Source organism: Lampetra planeri, chromosome 53 (assembly GCF_965212315.1).
Source record: "Lampetra planeri chromosome 53, kcLamPlan1.2.h2, whole genome shotgun sequence".
Taxonomy (NCBI): domain Eukaryota; kingdom Metazoa; phylum Chordata; class Hyperoartia; order Petromyzontiformes; family Petromyzontidae; genus Lampetra; species Lampetra planeri.
Window position 1 is genome coordinate 4,013,120 of NC_136159.1, and position 14,751 is coordinate 4,027,870.

The window sequence follows — 14,751 nt, forward strand, 5'->3', positions numbered from 1 at the left end:
AACCTAAGAAGATGATTCCTTGCAGTCACGAAAGCTTCAAATCTAGAATTATTTTATTATCTCCCTTCTGCGTGACTTTACCGAAAGAACCAAGAAAATGCATATATTATCTGAGCATATATTTGCATGTTTAACCACAATTACGTGTGGTTAATGCAGACTTGATGCCTATTTGGTGTTTGAACAACTTAACACCTGTTTCATTACCAAAAAGGGTAAAAACCTATTATTTTATTCTTCAGGCCACTTTGGCTGCATCAGTCTCAAGTAAGGGGACCGCAAGAAGGGCCATTTTTCGAATTTGGTCAAAATAAAAATGAAAACAAAAAACATGTCAATATTTCAATAGCTGCAATGCGCTGTGTGGTGAACACGAGATGGGGTGGTCAATCGTAAATAACGTCACGAAGCAGTGATTCAAAGAGCGACAGCCTGGACTGAATGTCCACGTGGTTTGCTGCCCTCTGGCGGTAACAGTGGACCGTGCCACCGCTTCTCTTGGTAGAGGCAAATATAAATGTCGCTGGTAAATGACGCTTAAAATCACGATTTATTTAGGGCTGGGTTTAGCGCAACAAAAGCAACTATCTGTTGAATATAAAATCTACGTGACGGTTTAAATCGAGCGTAGTTTGAGTTCTCTCCGGTCATTCGATTGCTTAAATGAATTTGTTGCATGCGGTAATGGGCAATTGACTGATGGAACATGGTACATCTGTGGACACGTGTCAAATTTGATTATTGCTCAGCAAAATTATTTAAAGGGGTTCTAAAGCGATGTAAAAAAAAAGCACCTCCCACCAGACTCAAGTAGAACTACTTTAATAAACAAAACAAAAAATCCTGCCGAAACCCGGGATTGAACCAGGGACCTTTAGATCTTCAGTCTAACGCTCTCCCAACTGAGCTATTTCGGCGGATGATGTCCACCACTGTCCCGGAACCACTTTTATAACCACCGACATCTCCCCCCCCTACTCCCTCTCCTTGCTACACTTCAACGATTGCAGTTGTTCGAGCAACTGAAGGGGGTGTGGTAGCAGCGTGAGTACAGCCGTTCAATTGTCTTGTGGGAACTTCGCTTGCGTCGTTTTGAGTTTTTACCACTGCGGAGTTTGCGAGTGGCGCGATTCCAATTCACAGATTTCGCGGTGATCAAACGTCGAACGAATACATTTATATTTACACACACACACATATTTGATACATCTGTCGCTCGTGCGTCGGCTTTCCGTGGCGACGAGGTGAGTGGTTCGGCCTGCGGCGGAGCGGTTCCGAGTGGAGGCTCGCGCCGGCGCGGCGTGGGGTAGGAAAGTAGGCGAGGCCGAGGCTTCTCTCGGGCCCTCTCGGTCGTCTTCGCGGGGCGAATGAGCGGGAAACTTTAAGCCTTTAAATTCATTAACGTTGACACTTGGCCGCTTATAAATCTCGCGATGTTGTCACCCCTTTAAACGCTAAAAGCTGAGAATATTAAAGCTGCTTTTATCCGGGCTCCGTGAGCCAAGGACGTGAAGTATTTTTTGCTAAAATTCGCTTAATCGGGCTTTACGAACCTGAAATGTCTCGAGGTTGTATTAATGGTTTTTATTTCCATTTGGATGTTTGTTCAGCTCTTTGTTTCTTGTATGGGAAGGAAACCAAGAGAAGCCCCACACGCATACGTTGGGATAATGCTGGAATATCCGCACAGATGGGTTGATGGACCCATACTCTTAGGTTTTTCGGTAAAGTCACGTAGGTAAAAAATAAATAAAAATAATAGAAATGTGATTTATTATTTTATTTCTATTTTTTATTATTACTTGTTTTTTTACCTACGTGACTTTACCGAAAAACCTAAGAGTATGAATCCTTGCAGTCACGAAAGCTTCAAATCTAGAATTGATGGACCCACTTGCTATGTTGCCACGTGTGCGATTCCAAGCCAAGCAGGTACGGGGCACACATCGGATCACCGTGAGCCACCAACTCTGCTCCAAAGATGTCAATAATTATTGGACTTTTAAGTCGTCCCCAAAATGTTTCCGTCTCGAATAGTATCGTTTCACAGCGATCCATCTAACTCCTGCACGCATGCAGATTTCATTTCTTCATATGCTGAACATCTGTGCAAAAGAGCTTTATTGCTCATCGGATTCCTCCAGTACGAATACATATTGTGATGTCGGTTCCACTCTCCATCACTGCCCATCTTTCCTCCTCGCGACGGCGTTCAAGCCAAGCCCATTGACGGGTTTTCATACGTGAGAACGTCGTGAGAATTGTATTTTATGTTTTATTTTATCTATTTTATTATTTCCCTTCAACGTGACTTTACCGAAAGAACCAAGAAGATGAATCCCTGCAGTCACGAAAGCTTTAAATCGAAACATTTGTCTCTGTTTCTTGCTCATGAAGGGACTCTGTAAGATGAAAGTTGAGATTCATACCGTGTCAACAATCGCACACGGTTTACCACGTATTCTTGTACAGGAGTTTTCAAGTCCATACGACGTGCAGCCGTTTCATTACGGGGCAAAACATTGTTTCTGTTTCTTGATCATGATGGGACTCTGTAGGATGAAAGTTGAGATTCATACCGTGTCAACAAACCCACACGGTTTACCACGTATTCTTGTACAGGAGTTTTCAAGTCCATACGGCGTGCAGCCGTTTCATTACGGGCAAAACATTGTTTGTCTCTGTGTCTTGCTCGTGATGGGACTCTGTAGGATGAAAGTTGAGATTCATACCATGTCAACAACCCACACGGTTTACCACGTATTCTTGTACAGGAGTTTTCAAGTCCATACGACGTGCAGCCGTTTCATTACGGGGCAAAACATTGTTTCTGTTTCTCGATCATGAAGGGACTCTGTAAGATGAAAGTTGAGATTCATACCGTGTCAACAAACGCACACGGTTTACCACGTATTATTGTACAGGAGTTTTCAAGTCCATACGACGTGCAGCCGTTTCATTACGGGCAAAACATTGGTTGTCTCTGTGTCTTGCTCGTGAGGGGACTCGGTAGGATGAAAGTTGAGATTCATACTATGTCAACAACCCACACGGTTTACCACGTATTCTTGTACAGGAGTTTTCAAGTCCATACGACGTGCAGCCGTTTCATTACGGGGCAAAACATTGTTTGTCTCTGTGTCTTGCTCATGATGGGACTCCGTATGATGAAATTTGAGATTCATAAGGGACACGGGGTGACCAATAATGTCAGAATTTGTCTGTAATAATGTAGGGCACTGATAAGGGGTCGATAGCTATGGGGTTTAACAGTCAATATGCACAAACATGGAGAAGTGCATGCCGGGAAATCCATTGAGCGAATAAGATGGAGAACATGAAAGTTATAGGCTTCGTGTAGGTCATTAAAAAAATATATTTTTTACAAATGGAACAAATATAACACCTTGGGAGTCAACGTTGTCATTGGTTGTGTGGAACAACCGAGGACGGTTGTGAAAGTGCGCACCATTGACTGCTGCCTTTTAATTCCTCCGCTTGCTAGGGTCGACGACATGGACAAGGGCAAGAGGAGGAGGCGTCGTGAGATGACGGAGGAGCAGAAGCAGGAGATCCAGGAGGCGTTCGAGTTGTTTGACACCGACAAAGACGGAGCCATTGACTATCACGAGCTCAAGGCAAGCGTGTGGATGCTGCGAAGCCAAACAGCGTGCGTCTCTACAGTGAAGGGATTCTGTCAGTCTTAAGTCGATGGGCCAGTTCCACGAATTAAGAAACCCCACAGAGGCAGAACTAGAAACTTCCCAAGGTTGGGAGGCGCTCGTGATATTTCAAGCCCAGTGGCATCGATGATGCGCTATGCACAACATGACCTTTGACAGAGGTAAAACACTGAACGAATGATTTCTCCATCCTAATCTTATTAGTTATTGGGAATCTCTAAACTCTCCACCGTTTTCATAGTTTGAGTTAAGAGTGGGTAATATTTGTAATATTCGGACAAATCCAAGTGACACATGGGGGGTAAATTAATGTTCTGGAGGGACTTTTCGTTGGCCTTATCTTGTGGTTTTATAGGGGTATTAGATCTCACCACCACCAAGACCAGCATTGTGCTAATGCCTTGATGTTTTTGGTATCTGTCCTTGCAGGTGGCAATCCGAGCTCTGGGCTTCGAGGTGAGCAAGGCGGACGTGATTAAGATCATGAAGGACTACGACAGGGAAGACACGGGAAAGATCAGCTACGATGACTTCTGTGAAGTCAGTGAGTGCCCACCTTTATTTTGTTCAACGACATGCAGAAGCAACCTTACGATACAGTGTCGAAATATAAATCCAGAGCGGCAGTTGAAATCTGATAGTCAAAATGAAAAATAATCCCATTCAGTCCTGACTTCTGGTTTGCAGGACTGAGTGCCGACACTGCAAATTATTAGTGTGTGAGCGTTTTGGTTCATATGCATTCAAATGAGTGCGTGAGTGGGAATGTGAGTAAATGGATGGTTCAGTGAGTGAATGCACGTGTGTTAGTGAGTGTGTGACTACGCGACTGGGTGAGCAAACAGATGAGTAAATTGTTGTGCAAGTGTAAGTACATAGGTGCGTGAGCAAGTGAGTGTGAGTACTGGTCGATTGATGAAGGCGCGGGTGAGTAAATGCTTGAGTGAATTAATTAATCATTGAGTGAGTTGACAAGTGAGCAAGCAGGCGTGTAATTATGCGAGTTGATTAAATGAATGGGTGAGTGAGACATTTAAGTGGACGAGTGAAGCAAGGAAGCAATGAGTGAGCAGGTGGTGTGCACCCGAGTTGAGCACGCGCGTGTGCCGATGCCGCAGTGACGGAGCGCGTGCTGGAGCGCGACCCACTGGACGAGGTGCTCAAGGCGTTCCGACTGTTCGACGAGGGCGATTCGGGCCGCATCGGCGTGCGCGACCTGCGCCGCGTGGCGCGCGAGCTCGGGGAGACCGTCTCCGACGAGGAGCTGCGTGCCATGATCGACGAGTTTGACACGGACGGCGACGGAGAGAGTGAGCGGGCGAGGAGCCTCCCTCCCACAATTATCTCTCGCACGTAGTCGTCAGAACACTTTGCAGTCGGATTTTGATTGTGTTTATTGTTTCATATCTCCACAGACGGCCACACGATGAACTTAACAGTTTCGTCCGCTTAATCTGCCTACTCTCAACAAACGGCCACATTTGGCGAACAATGAGATTGAACCCAGGTCCTTCTTGCTGCGAGGCACAGGCGTTACCAATGGCCACGCTGATGATGCATTGTTGTGGCCAGCAGCCTTGAGCAGACGGCATCATTTAACTTGAGACATAATTACGTGATACTAAACGCATCACTAGATTACATGAACCGGAAGCAAATTAGACAATTACTCTTGTTGAAACCTTTAGTGGCAGTGAGGCATTTAAAATGCTAATGTTCCAAAAGCTCAAAAGGCTTTTCGGCAAAATTAGAATTTTATCCTGTGTTTATTTTCATATGCCGTACAGCGTGTGGCCATACTTTGTGAAAGTAATGTTACGTTTGTTTTCTTCCCTGTTTTGCAGTCAACCAAGAGGAGTTTATTGCAATTATGACTGGAGACTCGTGATTTGAAAACTCGGAATGACAGGTCAACGAGAAGAGACTTTCTTTGTTACTTTTAATATATCATGAAGTTGCTTGAATTTTCCAACTGTGTGTGCCGTTTTGAAATATAGTGTTTGTTCACATCAGATGTTACACCTTGTCACGGATACGTGTGTGTATGTGGAATGTTAGTGCCTCATTTACTGCACCCAACCACAGCGACATGACTTCAATTCCCAGCCATGCACAACATACATCAGTAGCAAGTTATATTTTTAATCAGCCTTGGGCCTCTCAAGTAAACTCGGCCTTAGATAAGTACCTGGTGTGTATAATCGTCACCACTGGGCAGACCTTTGCTGGCAACACCACACTTTTGTGTCATGCTGGCCATTGTCCGTGCTCGCGAACAGCACTTACCCCCTGTCGTCGATTAGGCTAAATGGAAGAGTGTATATAAAATGGGGGACCAGTAGTACAGCGGTTAGCGAGTTGCGTTACGAACCCAGTGACCTGAGTTCAATTCTCACGGCTAACACCAGCGACGATTATATGAACCGATTTTGGGCCACCCCGATGTCAAATCTGCCTTTTGAGTACCTGGTGCGGTGTATAAACATCATCTGTCACTAGGGAGACAAAGGCGGCCGGCCCTGGTGCTGGCCACCCACCCCCTTGTGTGCTGTGCCGGCCTTCCCAGGTGCTCACAGCACTTGCCCCAAAAGTCGATGAAGGCTATGCGGGCGATCTTTGTCTTACGTAGAATATATATAGAATGGACAATTCTCAATATATTTTTTGTTCATGTTTTCACTGCTGCGGTTCCATGTTTGCACCTCACATTGTTAGTGGGTGAATGTTCCCATCTGTAATATCAGGACGCCCAGTGGCAGTGATTGAATTAGGCAGTATCTTTCTGATTAGACTAACGTCGGAAAACGGCCTACAATTGCCTTGAAGCAAATGCACATGTAAATCAGTCACGCATGACATGTGGCGAGATCTGTCCCTGCCATAGGAAAGTGGCATTTACACCACTCGGTACCGCCAACTGGGATAAGCAGGGCCCAGCACTCATTTGTGCACGGCGACAAACTTTGACGTTTTAAATTATAAAAACAAAAGTGTCGAGCCTTTGATAAGAGCTGTAACGAAAATAAGAACTGTTAAGAACATTGCCATTAAATCCACAGGCCATTGTTTATTGCCTCTTGCAAAGATGAGCTGTCAACTTCATTCCATTTGAGTGTTTTTATTCATGTAATTATTCCGCCTCTCGTGGCTTTTTATGGGTTTATTTGTGGCGGTTCGAGCAGCTGGTCGCATTTCGCAGCTGTTTCGCGTGATGTAAGACGCTGAACAGCTTTAATCTAGATGGAGTGTTGTGGCCACGGAGTTCATTTGTCTTTGCGATGTCACTGATGACAGAAATAAATAAATGCATTCAACGTGTGTGCTTATAAAATAAGTAACGGAAATGTGCTTGACCCGACGATCGGAAGCAATTATGAAACTTGTGTATCTCCGTGATTAGGTTGACATGCCATGATGCTCTTGGTACATTGGCTACAAGACTTTTAACCCCCCTTCTCGGAATAATGTTTGGTCTTATTTTATTCATCCCACGCATTCACAATAACTTTCATTGCAAACACCCAGAAAACACTGAGAGCCAGGTCTGGTGGGATCTTGTCTCAGATTTATTTTACAAAAAAATGTTTTAATTGCATACGCTTGCGTTAAAGGGAGATACTGTAGTCGAAGGGTACATCCTTTAAACACGTTTAACAACTTTTTACCTGACGTATTGCCACTTTCAGGCCACTGATCACACCTTGTATGGCTATCCCGGTAATTAGTACGGCTGAAATTACAGTGCTTCATTGTTGAAGTAGAGGTTTGGGTTATGTAAGAAGCACGTTTTTTCTGTTGTTGATTCAGTGACGTGTATTTAACTAGATACTTGAAGGTATGCAGGATTGTGATTTCAGTGTGCGCTGCGCTATGAATCTGTGTAATTCCCAGCCACGGCTTGTAGGTCGCGTGTGAGTTATTTGTGACACGGGCAATCACTAGGGGCCGCTACAGTCAATGCGATGTTAAAAAAACGATTATTGAAGATTACCCCCTGGAAGTGAGCACAGCCAGCAGAGGGCAGTGCTATTACAATGTACGAATTGCACTGCACCTCTACGACGCCCCCTGCCTTTGCCAATCTGCATTGGCCAGCGTGGTGTGGTCTGGCCAAATTACCACCAAGATCTGAACGACGTGGGGCAGCACTCATCCAGCAGTGGATGGTCAACAGGGCTGTACATTCACGTGTCTACCACGCACATGTGCATGAGCACACTACTGCATTACCCAGGTGTTAAAATTCATATCTGATGGGTTAATTTTGACACAAGCAGCTCACTTGAGGCCGTTACACTCCTTCCGTCGTCTGTGAATCTTCCAAAGATTACAGAGAACAGAAAAGCCTCGTACCGTGAATGTGAAGAGGATGAATCTAACGAAAACAGGTGGCGAATTAAAGAGGAGGTGGATCGGCAGGAGCGCAACGAGGAATCCGAATATTTAGACTGGAGGAATCCGAAAAGCTGTGAAGCTCTTTTTGCAAATGTCCAAGTATGGGCGGGTAGAGCAGGAGGTGGACGAAGAGAAGGTGGGACCAGCAGGATGAGTAGGAAGATCAAGAATGTTTGAAAGATAAGTAGGTGGGAGCTCAAGTGGGCCCTTACCTGCTATTGCATACCTGTCAACCCAGGGACATTGATTTCTCAGGCCCATACGGCGTACAGCCGTTTGAATACGGGCAATTTTTTGGTCTATTTGTGTTTCTCCCTTGTGATGAGCGTTGAGATGTATAAGAGACACGGGGTGACCAATAATATCTGAATTGGTATGTAATCAGGTAGGGCACTGGTAATGGGTTGGCATGTATGTTAGTGTGCATCCACATATAAAGCAAGCAGCACCATCAGCTTGCAAAATCACAGCAGCATGATAAGTAGCATCATTGGCACCAATTATCAAAATTATAATCCATAAAGCAGTTTTTCTTTAGTAACAATTGTTGTCTATTTGTGTGTTTACTCCCTTGTGATGGGACTTTGTAGGATGCACGTTGAGATTAATAAGTGACACGAAGTAAGGTCTGAATTGGTCTGCAATAATGTAGGACACTGATAAGGGGTTTACAGGTACTCGTGGTGAGTAGTAGTGGTGAGTAGTAGTGATGAGTGTAGCAGTGGTGAGTGTAGTAGTGAGTACTAGTGGTGAGTGTACTAGTGAGTGTAGTGGTGAGTGTACTAGTGGTGAGTGTACTCGTGGTGAGTGTTCTCGTGGTGATTGTCTATTTGTGGTGGTGGTTGTTGGTGGTGGTTGGTGGTGGTTGTTGGTGGTGGTGGTTGGTGGTTGTTGGTGGTGGTGGTGGTTGTTGGTGGTTGTTGGTGGTGGTGGTTGTTGGTGGTGGTGGTTGTTGGTGGTGGTTGGTGGTGGTTGGTGGTGGTGGTTGGTGGTGGTGGTGGTTTGTGGTTGTTGGTGGTGGTTGGTAGTTGTTGGTGAGACTACACGGAACGGGAGACAAGAACAGAGCAGCTGGTAGCAGCTGGTAGCAGCTAGTATAACGAGGCTGGCTGGAGAGACGAGAAGGTGGACAATGAGCTCGCCAAAGCGTTGGCTAAAGATCCGGAAACTCGTGGCGCCAAAGTGCTTCACGTGAAGCCACCGTCGTTGTTAACCCACCACCCCCCTTAGCAAAGCACCGCACAGATCGACAGGAGCAGAGACACACAGGAGGGAGTTAACAAACAACAAACGACGCTAGAGGGAGACAGAGAGACGCGAAGACGAAAGGAGGGAAAAGCGACAATTAATGAAATAAAGTCCTTCACCAAAAAGCCTAACATGGCGGCGGTGGTGGCTGCGCCCGTAACGCAGTACAGCGAGGCGTGGTATCTCTCCTTGCTGGGCTTCGCAGAGAACTTCAGGACATCAAGTCCCCCTCGGATCCGTCTCTGTGTCCACTGCCTTCAAGCCATCTTCCACTTCGGACCAGGGGCACGAGTGGAGGCGAGGACTCATTTGCAACTGGGCAGCGTGCTGTACCACCACACCAAGAACGTCGATCTGGCTCGCTCTCACCTCGAGCAGGCGGTGAGGGATTCGTTTCGTTACGTTTCGTTCCCGTGGATTCATTCATTGACTCGTTCGTCAAAGCTGCTTTCGTTCTTGAAGCTGTGTTGTTGGTTGGTTGGTGGTGGTGTGTTGTGTTCGTACTTTGGCGTGTGCGTCATGCGGGTCCGCTAAACGTTGTGGCGGTGTGTGTGTGTCTCTCTCTTCTTGGCTCCTCTGCACGTTGAATGATTGTGTTAGTATCAACACAGTTGTTGATTGCTGCTGATGATGTTGCTGTTGTTGTTTGGTACTGTTATCGTCACAGGGAGGTGACAGTGTGGTTGGTGGTGATGGTGTCCAGAGTTTTTGGGGCAGAAGGGCCGCTGTAGGGGTAGTGGTACACAAGTACCAACACACGAATACAGGGAAGGTGTTATCAACATTGTGCTACTGTTGTCATCACTACCAGCACAAATATGTTCGTGTTCTGCTGCACTGTGAACCAACATCATCGGTAGCATAGTTTAACTAAACGTCGGTTATCATCTCTGCCAGAAACACTTTCATCGTTTAGTAGCACTTATTACTAGAACCGTGAGCAGCTATCATCATCATGCCAAGCCCGGAATCTCACCACAGTTACCCCAATCACCAGCACTAACAACCACCACAGCAACAACCACCACAACTATTTACTATACCACCATCAACCCTACCACTATCATCAATCACCACCACAGCGTTATCAACGAAACTACCATCACCACCACAACTACCATCAACATTAGCACCATAACATCACCGGTGTTTCATCGTCACCACACTGCCACCACCACCATCATCATCATAACTATACCACCCTAAGCCCCTACCAATCACTACCATAAACAACAACACCAACAACAACACCAACACCACCTCAACACCCAATACCAATCATCAAACGCGGGTCTGGTACCACTTAACCCGGCGTTCCTGTTAGACAAGACCGAGGCTTGGTATATTGTATTCGTTGCTGAGGCTGTCCAGGCGATAGAGAGAGAGATACCGAGATAAACAAACAGCAGGGTCAGAGAAAGAGAATGGCACACAGACACATGGAACAGGAGAGGGGGGAGACCGAGCAAGAGGGGCCTGTGACACTGGGTGCCCCTCCCGGGGTGAGATGCACCTTCCCCGGCAGCGCTTCTAGGCAAGACCGAGGCTTGGGAATTCAACATATTATAGTTTATTCCTGCAGTCACGAAAGCTTTACATCAATATTATAGTTTGTAATCTTGTGGTTATTGTCGTAGGTTGCATACTAATGTGGTAGTTTCTCGGTGATGTTGAAAGTGGCGGTGGCAGTAGTATGTGTTGGTTTCTTTGGTGCTAAAAGAGTTTGTGTGTGTCTGTAGTAGTGATGAAAGTGCTTATAGTGGTGTCTGTGTTGTGGTAGTGATAATATAACCAGTCGTGGTAGTACTGTACATGTTTGTGTCTTCATAGTTTCCGTATCATGGTTAGTTTGTGTGGTCGTAGTAGCATCTGTGGTGGTGGTGGTAATATCTGGGACTAGTATTGTAAATGTGTAGCGGTGATAATAATACTACGGTATATGTACAGTTGTATCTGTGGTGGTGGTAGTAATAGTATTTAGTGGTATTTGTGGAGTGGTGGTCACTATGTATATCAATTTAGTACTGCCAGTGTTGATATGATAATCGTCATGGTACTGGTAGCTGTCATGGTACGGGTACTGATGATGTTACTGATGGTAAAGGACGTTCTGGAAGTGTTTATGGTATTTGCTACCGGTGATGGCACTGAAGATATACAGTTAGGGTTAGTGTTGAACCCAGTCTGTGTACAGGCTTGGTCATTGCTGCTGCTGCCGATGTGAGAGAGACCGAGGGAGACCGGTTTACCCTGGGTGACTGCCCCTTGTCTGAGAGCCACTTACCCCGGTAGGGCATCTAGGAAATACCGCGGCTCCATTGGGCCTATTTGGTCTTTTTGCGTTAAGAATTTCCCCGTGAATTTTCAAATATTATCAAGTTGCTTGTTAATCTGTGAGTTCTGACACGCGAGGTTGTTGTTCTGTTAGAAGGCATGTTTGTTCTGCTTATTCTTATTATTTTATTTTTGAAAGTGATTGCTATGTGGGAGGTAAACGCACACTACTGTGCGTGGTGTTGTGATTAGCATGGTAACGATGTTGGGATGTATTATGCTGTCAGCTTTTTTAAGTCGCTTTTATTTTCGTTTACGTTGTTTATGCGAGTTAACGTCGTTTTGTGAATGTTACTTGAGCAGCGTTCGTCCAGCATGGTTAATGTCTTGCCGTACATTAGTTGTTGACTAATCTGGCGGCTTATTGCTTAACAGGGGGGGCTCTATTTCCCCTCGCTTAAATCCAGTGCATTGTATTAACTTACTGAACTAACAGTGTATATTGTCAAGGTTTGTGCATGTAAAAAAGCCACAACAATTATTAGCAACGCATGCGTGTGGTGTTCTTGTTGAGGTTGGCCTCAAAGAACCCCAACGTTGAACCAAACTCCTTTCAATTGAACTCAAGAGCACATTGACTGGGTTCCTTGTAAACATACATTTAATACAGTAATGCGATTTAACGATGTAAGAGTTTTGAATGTTGGAGATATTTGTTTAGAAATGTGTAAATGTGATTTCATTTCCTATGTATTTCATGTAATGTTTGCAACCATTAACATCACGCCGATTTGATGTTTTACAATTAATTATTTTGTCCTTGCTATTTTTATTTGTCGTTGCAGTGGCTGCTGTCCCAACAGGTATCCTTTGTTGATATTTTAATAAGTTGCGTTTCTGTCAAAACGGGTAAGCTTTCGCGCCGCGTTTAAATGTGTAGGCCGTATAGGCCAAGGCACCGGCCTAGCCTAGTTTCTTCTACCGGGGAAGGCGTGGGGTCCCTTGAGGGATTTCACTGCGTGCGGGTCTCGTTTCTACGGTGTTTTTTTTTTCAATATATATAAAGTTTGTAATGTTACATTGGCACGGTACAATTTTTGGATTTGTATTACGATAAATCCGCATCTAGTTAAGACGCCTGTGTTACTTGGCGTATTTGTTGCGAGTTGTATCGATATGTGAAACAAGCAATAAGCTTCCTTGTAGGGTATTCGGCATTGGAACACGGTGCCATGCACTGCCAGTTTATGAACGTACTGTATTACATAAGTATAGACCAGTTTAAAAGTTATAATTTTAAGACGTAAAGACAGGGGGGTACTTTTCGTGGTGGAAATTCCACTCGTGACGGGCAGTTTTATCTAAAGCAAACCATTGTTGAATTGGCATTGGAATGTGATGTATATGCTGCATTGCACGGTGAGGTTGTGGGTGGTGTTCAGATTACCGGTGAGAATAGCGAGTGACTTCTTTGCCAGTGTTTGTTTTCATTTGAAATAGTACGCATGCTAGTGTATTCCAAATGTGACGTGTGTGTACAGTGTTTTTTTACACGCACGGTTATAAGGACTCATTCTTGTAACAAGGAAGTAACACGTTGAAGTTTTAGATTTAAAAAAACTGTTTTAAAAGAGAACACGCAATTGGGTTTACTTCCAGTTTTTAAATCGCAAACATTGCTCGGTGGAGTTAATATTTCGGTTCATAGCTTACAGATGAACACGGAGATACTTTTTAGTTTCGCCAGAGGCAGCTGAGCCTGTGTAATGGGAAAATAAATACTACCTACTTTGCAAGGAGTCATTTTCTTGACTGTCTTTTGAAAGACTGACCACGGTCACAGCGATGTGGAATTTCCAACACTGGGCAGCCATTTGAGGCGAGTGCCACTCGATACCTCTATGAGCAGGTATAGTTAATTTATTTGAGATTGGTTGGGCATAAGACATTGATGCTATTGCAAACAAATGTTTGTAAACAACGCAACTAGGCAGGTAAGCGGGCCTATTGAGTCCTCAAATTGCAAGCCATTTCCCCGTTTGTTCATTTAATCTTATCTTACGTAGGAGACGTGTGACGTTTGTGTGTGTGCGTATCGCCGTAGATTCAGCTTAAATGTGTGAAGAACATTTCACGATGTTGAACAAGCTTGAATTGATTACAGACCGTTTTACATAAAAATACTGCATACTGTATATAAGGAAACAACTTGGCACATGACCTAACACGCACGGAAGTTGACCTCTGAAGCATGCAGGGACATTTACGTTAACCACAGCAATGTCATCGTCGTACATGGGATTTTAAAGACCCCTTGTTCCCACAGAGACATTGATGAGATGGCTCTGAAGCCAGGCGGGTAGCTGTACCACACTGGGAAAGTTGTTGTAGTCGGATCCCATCGCTTCTGCACAAACGAGATTTTGCGTGGCGACACGGGGGCGTGTCCTGCTAAGTATTAAGCCAGTCAAGCATGCAGTTGGAAATAGTTTCTGCATTTTTTTGCAAAGCATGCTTGCCATCCACTGAGCCGCTTGCTTTTCCTTTACGCTAAATAAATGAATGCCACTCATTTATCAAGGAAAGCCTCATCGAGTCTCAGGGCCCTTTTTTAATGATGGTGCTGAATTAGGATGTTTGTCCCAGCTCCTTTTCAAAGTGGGAAGAAACCGGACTACTTGAAGAACACATACACAGACCGGTTAATGGTCCCAGTTTATGTACTGCCATTTCCAAGCCACCTCGCAGGACAGACTTGCAGCACACAATGACCTCAATTTGACCCACCAGTGCGCCGTAGCACAGCTGTGTGCCTTCACACTACGTTCAACTATAAGCAAGTTGCATTCGGATTTATTGAATGTCTGAATTGTATAGAAATAGTCTTAAACTATTGGTGCCACCTGGACGTTTCAAAGTGTTATGAATTGCACGGTACAATTTGGGATGTGATGGAGGGCATGGGTGAGGGAGGCGATCTCAGCTGTAGCTGGGGTATGAAAATAATGGATTCGGGAGATTTTGCACAGATCGAGGTATGAGATCGTACATAGTTGAGATATTTGGGAAGACATCGAGAGCTTGATCAATGACAGCTCAAAGCATTCACATTCTCTTTGCCAGTGTGATGTCAGAGTTTAGGAGTGCTGTA

General features: G+C 44.9%; 2 protein-coding genes and 1 non-coding gene across 4 annotated transcripts in view; 2 read left to right on the plus strand and 1 right to left on the minus strand.

Annotated features, from left to right (window-relative positions):
• Window positions 1-844: 844 nt before the first annotated feature.
• TRNAF-GAA (transfer RNA phenylalanine (anticodon GAA)) lies at window positions 845-917 on the minus strand. The gene has a single exon. It is a non-coding gene; the product is annotated as a tRNA-Phe (tRNA).
• A 107-nt stretch (window positions 918-1,024) lies between these two features.
• CETN3 (centrin 3) lies at window positions 1,025-6,997 on the plus strand. Of its 2 annotated transcripts, none has more exons than XM_078617095.1 (5): window positions 1,025-1,044; window positions 3,506-3,638; window positions 4,113-4,227; window positions 4,802-4,993; window positions 5,528-6,997. In XM_078617095.1, exons 2-5 carry the CDS (start codon window positions 3,516-3,518, stop codon window positions 5,569-5,571), a joined length of 474 nt encoding a protein of 157 aa, XP_078473221.1. In that variant the 5' UTR covers window positions 1,025-1,044; window positions 3,506-3,515; the 3' UTR covers window positions 5,572-6,997. The 2 variants fall into 2 exon arrangements, with proteins under 2 accessions (XP_078473221.1, XP_078473220.1); XM_078617094.1 differs by having other exon boundaries at window positions 1,034-1,244.
• Window positions 6,998-9,422: 2,425 nt separating this feature from the next.
• Window positions 9,423-14,751, plus strand: part of MAU2 (MAU2 sister chromatid cohesion factor) — a 42,294-nt gene continuing 36,965 nt past the window's right edge. The window contains exons 1-2 of the mRNA XM_078617267.1: window positions 9,423-9,707; window positions 12,446-12,463. Coding sequence (XP_078473393.1) covers window positions 9,459-9,707; window positions 12,446-12,463 — 267 coding nt within the window. The 5' untranslated portion in view covers window positions 9,423-9,458. The remainder of the gene's footprint in view (window positions 9,708-12,445; window positions 12,464-14,751) is intronic.